The sequence below is a fragment of the Passer montanus genome, unplaced genomic scaffold, assembly GCF_014805655.1.
Source record: "Passer montanus isolate IOZ18808 unplaced genomic scaffold, ASM1480565v1 scaffold740, whole genome shotgun sequence".
In the NCBI taxonomy this organism is placed as follows: domain Eukaryota; kingdom Metazoa; phylum Chordata; class Aves; order Passeriformes; family Passeridae; genus Passer; species Passer montanus.
The window spans coordinates 1-12034 of record NW_024372593.1 but is presented as its reverse complement, the minus strand read 5'-3'; the positions used below and the strand labels follow the sequence as shown (position 1 = coordinate 12034).

Sequence of the window (12034 nt, the reverse complement as noted above, 5' to 3'; positions counted from 1 at the left end):
CCCGGCTCCTCGCAGCTCTCGGGCACTTCTGTACAAACAACAACAAAAAAATGCAAAATAAATGTTTTTATTAACAAACCCCCCCAGGCTCCCCCCTCCCTTCCCCTTGGGGGGGGGGTCAGGGCATGGTGCCCCCACCCCACTTGGGGGTCCCCAAACCCCCCCATGCCGTGGCTGAATGAGAAGCAGGAGGCTGCTGACCCTTGGAAAATGCTCTTTATTGGCCTGGCACTGCCCTTCCTCCCTGGGGCAGGGGGGGCTCGGGGAGCCCCTCACCCCCCGGGGGGGCTTCGTGGCTGGGGGGGGGGGGGCCCCCAAAGTCAGGGCAGGGCTCTGTTCCCTCTCCCCCTGGTGTTCCCTGGGAGCAGAGCCCGACCCTGCTCTCCTGTCAGAGACTTGTGGGGTGAAAATTCCCCTCTGAGCCTCCTTTTCTCCAGGCAGTTCCAAAGCCTGACCACTTTTCCATGAGGAAATTGCTCATGTCCACCCTGAGCCTCTCCTGGAGGAATTTGGGGCTGTCCCCTCTCATTCTGGTGTTCCCTGGGAGCAGATCCTGACCCTGCTCTCCCCTCAGGGAGCTGTGGGGTGAAAAGGTCCCTCCTGAGCCTCCTTCCCTCCAGGCTGAGCCCTTCCCCAGCTCCCCAGGGCTGCCCCAGCCCCTTCCAGGTCTGCTCCACCCCTTCCCCAGCTCCCCAGGGCTGCCCCAGCCCTTCCCCAGCTCCCCCAGCCCCTCCCCAGCCCTCCCCCAGCTCACCTTGACGAGGTGGGGCCGCACCAGGGTGACGATGGAGGTGTAGCGCTCCAGCACGGGGGGGAACCCCACCTCCAGCTGCGCCTTGAGGTGCCCCGAGCGCCGCGCCACCACCACGGACTTCTTGCACCAGGGCACGAAGCTCTTGTAGTCCTCCACGTTGGCCACCACGTCGTACATCTCCTGCATGGAGTACCTGCCACGGGACGGGGTCGGGCTGCAGTCAGGGGCTGGGATTGGGGCTGGGATTGGGATTAGGGTTGGGATTGGATCTGGGGTTGGGATTGGGGCTGGAGTCAGGGGCTGGGATTGGGGCTGGGATTGGGATTAGGGTTGGGATTGGATCTGGGGTTGGGGCTGATGGGGCTGGGATTGGGATTAGGGTTGGGATTGGATCTGGGGTTGGGATTGGGGCTGGAGTCAGGGGCTGGGATTGGGGCTGGGATTGGGATTAGGGTTGGGATTGGATCTGGGGTTGGGATTGGGGCTGAAGTCAGGGCTGGAGTCAGGGCTGGGATTGGGATTGGGGTCAGGGCTGGGGTTGGGGTCAGAGTTTGGGTCAGGGCTGGGGTTGGGGCTGAGGTTGAGATTGGGGTCAGGGTCAGGGCTGAGACTGGGGTCAGGGCTGGATTTGGAGCTCAGGTCGGGGCCAGCCTGATGCCCAGGCTCAGGGCTGAGTTTGGAACTGGGCTCAGCCCCAGGCCCAGGCTCAGGGGCTGGGTTTGGAGCTGGGCTCAGGCTCGGGGCTGGGCTCAGGGCTGGGTTTGAAGCTGGGTTTGGGCTCAGGGCTGTGTTTGGGCTCAGGTTTGGGTTTGGGGCTGGGGTCAGGGCTGTGTTTGTGCTCAGGCTCAGGGCTGTGTTTGGGGCTGGGTTCAGGTTCAGGGCTGGGTTTGGGCTCAGGGCTGTGTTTGGGCTCAGGTTTGGGCTCAGGGCTGTGTTTGGGCTCAGGCTCAGGTTTGGGCTCAGGGCTGTGTTTGGGCTCAGGCTCAGGCTCAGGCTCAGGGCTGTGCTGGGCTCAGGCTCAGGTTTGGGCTCAGGCTCAGGTTTGGGCTCAGGGCTGTGTCGGGCTCAGGCTCAGGCTCGGGGCTGTGCTGGGCTCAGGCTCAGGGCTGGGTTTGGGCTCAGGGCTGGGTTTGGGCTCAGGCTCAGGTTTGGGCTCAGGGCTGTGTTGGGCTCAGGCTCAGGGCTGTGCTGGGCTCAGGCTCAGGGCTGTGCTGGGCTCAGGCTCAGGGCTGTGTCAGGCTCAGGCTCAGGTTACAGACAGCACCCACAGCACTGGGTGTCACTGAGTGGCACCGGGTGGCACAGACAGCACCCACAGCACTGGGTGTCACTGGGTGACACTGACAGCACCCACAGCACCCACAGCACTGGGTGGCACTGACAGCACCCACAGCACCCACAGCACTGGGTGGCACTGAGTGGCACTGACAGCACTGGCAGCACACACAGCACCAGGTGTCACCAGCTGTCACCGAGTGTCACTGGGTGACACCAGGTGTCACTGACAGCACCCACAGCACCAGCTGTCACCGGGTGTCACTGACAGCACTGGGTGTCACCAGTTGTCACCAGCAGCACCCACAGCACCAGCAGTGTCACTGGTAGCACCGGGTGTCACTGACAGCACCGGCAGCACTGGCTGGCACCGAGTGTCACTGGGTGTCACTGGCTGTCACTGAGTGTCACTGGCTGGCACTGAGTGTCACTGGGTGGCACTGAGTGTCACTGGCTGGCACTGGCAGCACCGGGTGGCACCACCTGTCACTGGCTGTCACCGGGTGTCACCGGCAGCACCCACAGCACCGACTGTCACAGGGTGTCACTGACTGTCAGCAGCAGCAGCTGTCACCGGTGGCACCGGCAGTCACCGGCCATCACCAGCTGTCACCGGGTGTCACAGGCGGCACCGGGTGACACAGGGTGTCACTGACAGCTGTCACTGCCTGTCACCGGGTGTCACTGGCAGCACCCACAGCACTGACTGTCACTGGCTGTCACCGGGTGTCACTGACAGCACCCACAGCACCAGCAGCACTGGGTGTCACTGACAGCACTGACTGTCACTGACAGCACCGGCTGTCACCGGCTGTCACAGGCGGCACAGGGTGGCACTGGCTGTCACTGGCAGCACCCACAGCACCGGCTGTCACCAAGTGTCACTGGGTGGCACCAGCAGCACCAGGTGTCACTGCCTGTCACCGGGTGTCACCGGGTGTCACTGACAGCACCCACAGCACCGACAGTCACAGGGTGTCACTGACTGTCACCAGCAGCAGCAGCTGTCACCGGGTGTCACCGGCAGCACTGGCTGTCACCAGCAGCAGTCACTGGGTGTCACTGACAGCACCAGCTGTCACTGGCTGTCACCGGCAGGGGCCAAGCGCCCGCTGCCCCCCGCTGCCCCCCGCTGCCCCCGGGGCACATCCCGGGGATCCCCCACGGGAATTCGGGAATTGTGCCCCCCCCGCCGCCACCGGAGCCGCGGGGGCACAGCCGGGTGGCCTCGGGACTGCCGCCCCTGCCGGGGACACCGGGCTCGGGGACACCGGGCTCGGGACACCGGGCTCGGTAACACCGGGCTCGGGGACACCGGGCTCGGGGACACCGGGGCTCGGGGACACCGGGCTCGGTAACACCGGGGCTCGGGGACACCGGGGCTCGGGGACACCGGGGCTCGGTTCCCGCACCGGCCCGCCCCCGGTGTCCCCAGCGGGCTTTGCCCCAAGGCCAGCCCCTCCCCGCCAGTGTTCCCCACCCAGGGCCCTCCGCGGGAACCGGGACAGCGGCCCCGGGGTCACCGGGATTACCGGGACCACCGGGATTACCGGGACCACCGGGACCCCCCGGTTCCGCCAAGGCGCCCCCGCACCACCCCACCCCGCGTGTAGGGCGCCGCGGAGCCGCCGGGCCGCCATGAGCGGGCCGGGACCGGGGCCGGGCCGGAACCGGAACCGGGACGGGGCGCCGCCGCCGCCCTGACCTCTCACCCCGTGACGTCACCACGTCGCCATAGCGGCGGGCGCGTCACGGGGCGGGGCGAGGAGACGCCTCCCGAGCGAGGGATTGTGGGAGTTGTAGTCGGAGGAGCGCGGGGCGCGATGGGAAATGTAGTGCGGGTGCACCGGGACGGACCGGGAGCAACCGGGATTAACCGGGACCGGTAACGGCCCCGCTCCGAACCGGGCAGAGGCGGCGAGAGAGCGGGAATTCACCGGGGCTGCGGGAGCTGCCCAGAGCCGCACAGCGCAGCCCAACGCACCCCGGGGCCTCCCAGTACAGCCCGGCACATCCCAGTATAGACCCAAAATCCCGGGGATGGAACACCTGGGTCGGGAACGGGAGAATCCTGGGAATGGCAGAATCCAGGGATTGGACCCCAGGACAGGGAATGGGACCCGTGGCCCGGGAATGGCAGAATCCCGGGGGAGCCTTGGCCCAGGAACGGGAGAATCCCGGGAATGGCAGAATCCCGGGAACGGGAACCCCGGGCCAGGAACGGGAGAATCCTGGGAATGGGACCTGTGGCCCGGGAATGGCAGAATCCCGGGAATGGGACCCCCGACTCAAGAACAGGAGAATCCCAGGAATGGGACCCCCGGGCCGGGAATGGGAGAATGCCAGGGATGGAACACCTGGGTCAGGAATGGGAGAATCCTGGGCCGGGAACGGGAGAATCCCGGGAATGGCAGAACCCCGTTCCAGCTGTGCCCCCATCAGTGTCACCCCCGTTCCAGCTGTGTCCCTGTCACCCCCATTCCAGCTGAAATCCCATCGCATCCCAAAATCCCATCCCTAAATCCCATCAATCCCATCCCTAAATCCCATCCCATCCCAAAATTCCATCCCAAAATCCCATCAATCCCATCAACCCCATCCCCAAATCCCATCAATCCTATAAATCCCATCCCATCCCAAAATCCCATCGCATCAATCCCATAAATCCCATCCCCAGCCCCATCCCAGTCTCTCCCAGTCTGTCCCAGTCCCTCCCAGTCTCTCCCATCCTTTCCCAGCCCCATCCCAGTCCCTCCCAATCTCTCACAGTCTCTCCCACCCTTTGCCATTCTCTCATTGCTGTTTCAGGAAATTGTTCTTCTCTCAGCTCTTTGGGATGTTTGTGCCTCCACAGTGAGGGGGACAGGCAGTTTTTAGTGACAGCACACAGACGTGTGTGTGCCCATGTTTGAGGACTCCCAGTCCCCCCCAGTGCCCCCAGTGCCCCCAGCTCAGGGTGTCCCTGCCCCCAGGACCAGGAGCGCCGGACCCCGCTGCACGCTGCTGCCTACATCGGAGACGTTGCAATCCTCGAGCTGCTCATCCTGTCAGGTGACACCGGGGCACCCCGAAGGACCCCCCAAAATCCGGGGGTGCGGCGGGACGGGCTGGGACCCCCCAAACCCCCCCCGAGCTCACGGGGTGCCGCCAGGGCGGGGTGTGGGAACGGTGACCCTAAAGGGTTCCCACGTCTTGGAAAAGGTGGAGGCAGAGCCAGGAGGGGGATGCTCAGCCAGTGTAATCCCCTAAAATCTGTGGGGGTCTGGAAAATCCCCTAAAATCTGTGGGGATCTTCAAAATCCCCTAAAATCTGTGGGGGTCTGGAAAATCCCCTAAAATCTGTGGGGGTCTGGAAAATCCCCTAAAATCTGTGGGGGTCTTCAAAATCCCCTAAAATCTGTGGGGGTCTGGAAAATCCCCTAAAATCTGTGGGGTGCTTCAAAATCCCCTTGCTCCTGTGGGGGTCTGCAAAATCCCCTAAAATCTGTGGGGATCTTCAAAATCCCCTAAAATCTGTGGGGAATCTTCAAAATCCCCTAAAGTCTGTGGGGTGCTGGAGGTGGGGGATGCTCAGCCGCTCGATCCCAAAGGTGCCCTTGATCCCCTGAGTTTTTGGGGTTACCCTTGGGATTCAGAGTGTCCCCATCAGGTTGTGGGGGTGGTCCTGGGGTTCAGGGAGCCCCTGCTGGATTCTGGGGTCACCCTTGGGATTCAGGTTGTCCCCATTGGGTTTTGGGGACACCTTTGGGGTGCAGAGTGTCCCTGTTATATTTTGGGGTTACCCTTGGGTTACAGAGTGTCCCTGTTATGTTTTGGGGATGCTTTTGGGATTCAGGGAGCCCCTGTAGGGTTTTGGGGACCCTCCTGGGTTACAGAGGGTCCTTGTTATGTTTTGGGGATGCTTTTGGGGTTCAGAGTGTCCCACTGTTTTTTGAGGACACCTTTGGGATTCAGGGAGCCCCTGTGGGGTTTTGGGGACCCTCCTGGGTTACAGAGTGTCTCTGCTATATTTTGGGGATGCTTTTAGGATTCAGGGTGTCCCATCATTTTTTGGGGACACCTTTGGGGTGCAGGGAGCCCCTGTGGGGTTTTGGGGATCCTCTTGGATTACAAAGTGTCCCTGTTGGGTTTTGGGGATGCTTTTGGGATTCAGGGTGTCCCATCATTTTTTGGGGACACCTTTGGGGTGCAGGGAGCCCCTGTGGGGTTTTGGGGACCCTCCTGGGTTACAGAGTGTCCTTGTTATGTTTTGGGGATGCTTTTGGGATTCAGAGTGTCCCCATTGAGATCTGGGGATGCCTTTGGGGTGCAGAGTGTCCCTGTTATATTTTGGGGATGCTTTTGGGATTCAGGGAGTCCCTGTTGGGTTTTGGGGACTCTCATGGGTTTCGGAGTGTCCCTGTTGTATTTTGGAGATGCTTTTGGGATTCAGGGAGTCCCTGTTGGGTTTTGGGGACTCTCATGGGTTTCGGAGTGTCCCTGTTGTATTTTGGAGATGCTTTTGGGATTCAGGGAGTCCCTGTTGGGTTTTGGGGACTCTCATGGGTTTCGGAGTGTCCCTGTTGTATTTTGGAGATGCTTTTGGGATTCAGGGTGTCCCCTCATTTTTTGGGGACACCTTTGGGATGCAGGAAGCCCCTGTTGGGTTTTGGGGACTCTCATGGGTTTGAGTGTCCCTGTTGTATTTTGGGGATGCTTTTGGGATTCAGGGAGTCCCTGTTGGGTTTTGGGGTTGCTCTTGGGTTACAGAGTGTCCCTGTTGGGTTTTGGGGATGCTTTTGGGATTCAAGGCATCCCCATTGGGTTTTGGGGACACCTTTGGAGTGCAGAGTGTCCCTGTTATGTTTTGGGGTTACCCTTGGGTTACAGAGTGTCCCTGTTATATTTTGGGGATGCTTTTGGGATTCAAGGCATCCCCATTGGGTTTTGGGGACACCTCTGGAGTGCAGAGTGTCCCTGTTATATTTTGGGGATGCTTTTGGGATTCAGGGAGCCCCTGTTGTGTTTTGGGAATTCCAGAAAACTCCCAACAAAACAAACAAAATTTCTTACCATCACCTCCAGCTGCAGCGCCCCGTGGGGATGCTCCCTGCCTGCTGTGGGGTTCGGGGCAGCAGGCAGAGGCAGCTTTGGGGTTTTTTGGGGTGCTGAGGCTCTGTGTGCCCCCCCAGGTGCTAACGTGAACGCCAAGGACACGGTGTGGCTGACGCCGCTGCACCGCGCCGCGGCCTCGCGCCACGAGGTGGGTGCTGGGCAGGGGCTCCTTGGGGGGAAAAGGGGATTTTCTGCTGCCCTTTCTGTCATTTGGGGTTTGGGGAATGCAGGAAGTTCTGGGGAAAAAAATCCTCCTTGGTTGTTTTTGCTCTGTCGCTCAGGGATTTCTCTGCTGGTTCTTTGGAGGTTTGGGAATTTGGGGTTTGGGGAATGCAGGAAGTTCTGGGGAAAAAAATCCTCCTTGGTTGTTTTTGCTCTGTCGCTCAGGGATTTCTCTGCTGGTTCTTTGGAGGTTTGGGAATTTGGGGTTTGGGGGTTTGGACACCCCTGTGATTCTCTGGGAATTTTAGAATTTGGGGGGTTTGGGCACCCCTGCTGATTCTCAGGAAATTTGGGGGTTTGGGCACTGGGGGTTTGGGCACCCCTGCTGCTGATTCTCTGGGAATTTGGAGATTTGGAAGTTTTGGGGTTTGGGCACCCCTGCTGTGGATTCTCTGGGAATTTTAAAATTTTGGGCGTTTGGGAAACCCTGCTGATTCTCTGGGAATTTGAGGATTTGGGGGTTTGGACACCCCTGCTGATTCTCTGGGAATTTGGGAGTTTTGGGGTTTGGGCACCCCTGCTGATTCTCAGGAAATTTGGGGGTTTGGGCACTGGGGGTTTGGGCACCCCTGCTGCTGATTCTTTGGGAATTTTGGTGGTTTGGGGGTTTGGACACCCCTGATGATTCTCTGGGAATTTGGGAGTTTGGGCACCTCTGCTGCTGCTTCTCTGGGAATTTGGAGATTTGGAAGTTTTGGGGTTTGGACACCCCTGATGATTCTCTGGGAATTTGGGGGTTTGGGCATCCCTGCTGCTGCTTCTCTGGGAATTTGGAGATTTGGGAGTTTTGGGGTTTTGGCACCCCTGATGATTCTCTGGGAATTTGGGGTTTGAACACCTTGGGGTTTTTTGGGGTGCTGAGGCTCTGTGTGCCCCCCCAGGTGCTAACGTGAACGCCAAGGACACGGTGTGGCTGACGCCGCTGCACCGCGCCGCGGCCTCGCGCCACGAGGTGGGTGCTGGGCAGGGGCTCCTTGGGGGGAAAAGGGGATTTTCTGCTCCCCTTTCTGTCATTTGGGGTTTGGGGAATGCAGGAAGTTCTGGGGAAAAAAATCCTCCTTGGTTGTTTTTGCTCTGTCGCTCAGGGATTTCTCTGCTGGTTCTTTGGAGGTTTGGGAATTTGGGGTTTGGGGGTTTGGACACCCCTGTGATTCTCTGGGAATTTTAGAATTTGGGGGGTTTGGGCACCCCTGCTGATTCTCAGGAAATTTGGGGGTTTGGGCACTGGGGGTTTGGGCACCCCTGCTGCTGATTCTCTGGGAATTTGGAGATTTGGAAGTTTTGGGGTTTGGGCACCCCTGCTTCTGATTCTCTGGGAATTTGAGGATTTGGGGGTTTGGACACCCCTGCTGATTCTCTGGGAATTTGGGAGTTTTGGGGTTTGGGCACCCCTGCTGATTCTCAGGAAATTTGGGGGTTTGGGCACTGGGGGTTTGGGCACCCCTGCTGCTGATTCTTTGGGAATTTTGGTGGTTTGGGGGTTTGGACACCCCTGATGATTCTCTGGGAATTTGGGAGTTTGGGCACCTCTGCTGCTGCTTCTCTGGGAATTTGGAGATTTGGAAGTTTTGGGGTTTGGACACCCCTGATGATTCTCTGGGAATTTGGGAGTTTGGGCACCTCTGCTGCTGCTTCTCTGGGAATTTGGAGATTTGGAAGTTTTGGGGTTTGGACACCCCTGATGATTCTCTGGGAATTTGGGAGTTTGGGCACCTCTGCTGCTGCTTCTCTGGGAATTTGGAGATTTGGAAGTTTTGGGGTTTTGGCACCCCTGATGATTCTCTGGGAATTTGGGGTTTTGGCACCCCTGATGATTCTCTGGGAATTTGGGGTTTGAACACCCCCGTTTTTCCACCTGCGAAGTTCTGGCCTGCCCAGCTCCCCAGAGGAACCTCCCCAAAATGCTTTCCCTACCTGGAGCTCTCTCTGTGGGCTGCCTGGCTTGATTTTTTGGGTCCCTGGGAGTGAAGATCCGTGGGGTTGGGATCCCTGGGAGCTCTGCCCCGATGGCAGAGGGAGGGGAAGCCTTGAAGCCAAAGCCTGGGCAGGAGCAGAGGGAAATAAAAGTCAAATGTAGGTCAGTGGGTCAGGATTGTCACCCCCGGGCCGTGCTGAGTCACCAGGGAACGTTCACTCCGGTTCCTCACGGTTCCTCACGTGGTTCCTCAGGGGGTTTCCTCCCCCCAGCCAGGATTCCTGGCTGGGATGGGGTGGGATGAGCCCACCTGGCTCAGGTTCCACCTGGGAACGGAGCTGGAGCAGCCCAGGTGAGGGCGGGGGGTTCATGGAATCCCAGGTTTGAGGTGGGGAGAGATCTGCAAGTCCAAGCTGGGACTGATCCCCACCAGGGTGGGGACTCCAAACCTCCCTGGGCACTTCCACAGCCCTTTCCAGCAGGAAATTCCTCCTGAAGTGAGCAGTGCCAGCCCAGGGGGACAATCCCTGTCCCAAGGCTGGGACAGCCCAGGTGCCATCCTGGCCACACCAATCCAACCTCTAGGACCTTTCCCAGTGGGAATATCCATTTTTGGAGAGAAACCCCCACCCGTGGCTTTGGGGTGGACAGGGACACAGGCAGGGGGGAATCCCACAGAAGGGAATCCCACAGTGGGAAATCCCACAGTGAGAAATCCCAGAGCTGTGGGGTCGGCAGGAATTGGGATCCGGGGCCGTGCCCGAGCCTCTCCCTGCCGTGCCACCCCACAGAAAGCCCTGCAGCTGCTCCTGAAGCACTCGGCCGATGTCAATGCCCGCGACAAGCACTGGCAGACGCCGTTGCACGTGGCCGCGGCCAACCGGGCCACCAAGTGCGTGGAGGCGCTGGTGCCGCTGCTCAGCACCGTCAACGTGGCCGACCGCACCGGGCGCACGGCGCTGCACCACGCCGTGCACAGCGGCCACCTCGAGGTGCCCGGGACGGGCCAGAGGGGTGTCGGGGTGGGCAGGGCAGGGAGAGGGACAGGCAGGGGCATCGGGGTGGGCAGGGATGTTGGGATGGACAGGAGGGGCATCAGGGTGGGCAGGGACAGGAGCAGGGGTGTGCAGGGACAGGGGTGGGAAGGGACAGGGACAGGAGTAGGAAGGGACAGGCAGGGACATTGGGGTGGGCAGCAGGGACATTGGGATGGACAGGGACATCAGGATGGGCAGGGATAGGGGTGGGCAGCAGGGACGTTGGGTGGGAAGAGACAGGGACAGGGACATGCAGGGACATTGGGGTGGGCAGCAAGGACATCAGGGTGGGCAGGGACAGGGACATCGGGGTGGGCAGGGACAGGGACAGGGCAGGCAGGGATGTTGGGACGGACAGGGACATTGGGGTGGGCAGGAACACCAGGGTGGGCAGGGACAGGGGTGGGAAGGGATATTGGGGTGGAGAGGGACAGGGATAGGCAGGGACGTTGGGGTGGGCAGCAGGGACATCAGGGTGAGCAGGGACAGGGCAGGGACGTTGGGATGGGAAGGGACAGGGGTAGCCAGCAAGGACGTTGGGGTGGAGAGGGGCAGGGACATTGGGGTCCCCCACCTCCCCAGTGTCCCCAGTCTCCCCATTCTCCCCATCTCCTCAGTGTCCCCCATCTCCTCAGTGTCCCCATCTCCCTGGTGTCCCCCATCTCCCCAATGTCCCTCATCTCCCTGGTGTCCCCTGTGTCCCCATCTCCCCAGTGTCCCCATCTCCTGTGCCCTCCACCTCCTTGTTTTTTCTCATCTCCCTGGTGTCCCCATGTCCTCAGTGTCACCATCTCCCCGTTTTGCCCCACCTCCCCAGTGTCCCCCATCTCTCCCCAGTGTCCCCACCTCCCCAGTGTCCCCTTTTCCCCAGTGTCCTCACCTCCCTTCAGTGTTCCCACCTGCCCAATGTCCCCATCTCTCCTGTTTTTCCCCACCTCCCCAGTGTCCCCAGTCTCCCCGTTGTCCCCGGTGTCCCCGGTGTCCCGGTGCTGTCACGGCTGTCCCCCCAGGTCACCTGGAGGTGCTGAAGCTGCTGGTGGCACGCGGGGCCGATGTCATGTGCAAGGACAGGAAGGGTTACACGCTGCTGCACACGGCGGCCGCCAGCGGCCAGATCGAGGTCGTGCGTCACCTGCTCAGGCTGGGGGTGGAGGTGAGACCCCCGGGGACCTGCCCAGGGGGGGCTGGGGCTGGGAAAACCCAGATCCCCCTGTGGGGACAGCAGCTGGAGAGGTGGTGGCAGGAGCTTTGGGTGGTGGCAGGAACCTCAGTGGGTCTCAAAGTCGAGGTCGTGCGTCACCTCCTCAAGGCTGGGGGTGGAGGTGAGACCCCCGGGGACCTGCCCAGAGTGGGACTGGGGCTGGGAAACCTCAGATCCCCCTGTGGGGACAGCAGCTGGAGAGGTGGTGGCAGGAGCTTTGGGTGGTGGCAGAAACCTCGGTGGTTCTCAAAATGCCAAATCTCAAATCCTCTGGAGTTCATTTCTGTAGATCCAAATTCCGTCACCCTGAGCAGTGAAGGGAGCTCTGGGTGGTTCTCAGCTGCCTTTTCCCCTCCTAGATCCCAAATCCTGTGGGTTTTGTTGATCTCTGAGATCAAGGAACCAAATTCCTTCCCCCTGGGTGGTGACAGAAGCTTTGGGTTCTCCTCATCCACCTTTTCCTGTCTGGAACCCCCAAACCCCATGGACCCCACAGACCCCGCAGATTCCTTGGATCCCGTGGACCCCACAGACCC

The 12034-nt window shown here is 60.5% G+C and overlaps 2 protein-coding genes across 2 annotated transcripts; one reads left to right on the top strand and one right to left on the bottom strand.

The window, feature by feature from the left end:
* Positions 1–728: 728 nt before the first annotated feature.
* On the bottom strand, positions 729–3669 carry LOC120512535 (coenzyme Q-binding protein COQ10 homolog A, mitochondrial-like; the record flags this gene model as incomplete). The annotated part of the gene is made up of 2 exons (XM_039730939.1): positions 3624–3669; positions 729–1047 (listed from the first exon to the last, which is right to left on the bottom strand). Coding segments are annotated over exons 1-2 (365 nt in total), but the record flags the coding sequence as incomplete, so codon positions are not given.
* Positions 3670–3852: 183 nt separating this feature from the next.
* LOC120512534 (serine/threonine-protein phosphatase 6 regulatory ankyrin repeat subunit C-like) lies at positions 3853–11450 on the top strand (the record flags this gene model as incomplete). The annotated part of the gene is made up of 5 exons (XM_039730938.1): positions 3853–3914; positions 4980–5080; positions 7201–7271; positions 10052–10282; positions 11241–11450. Coding segments are annotated over exons 1-5 (675 nt in total), but the record flags the coding sequence as incomplete, so codon positions are not given.
* Between the last annotated feature and the right edge of the window lie 584 nt (positions 11451–12034).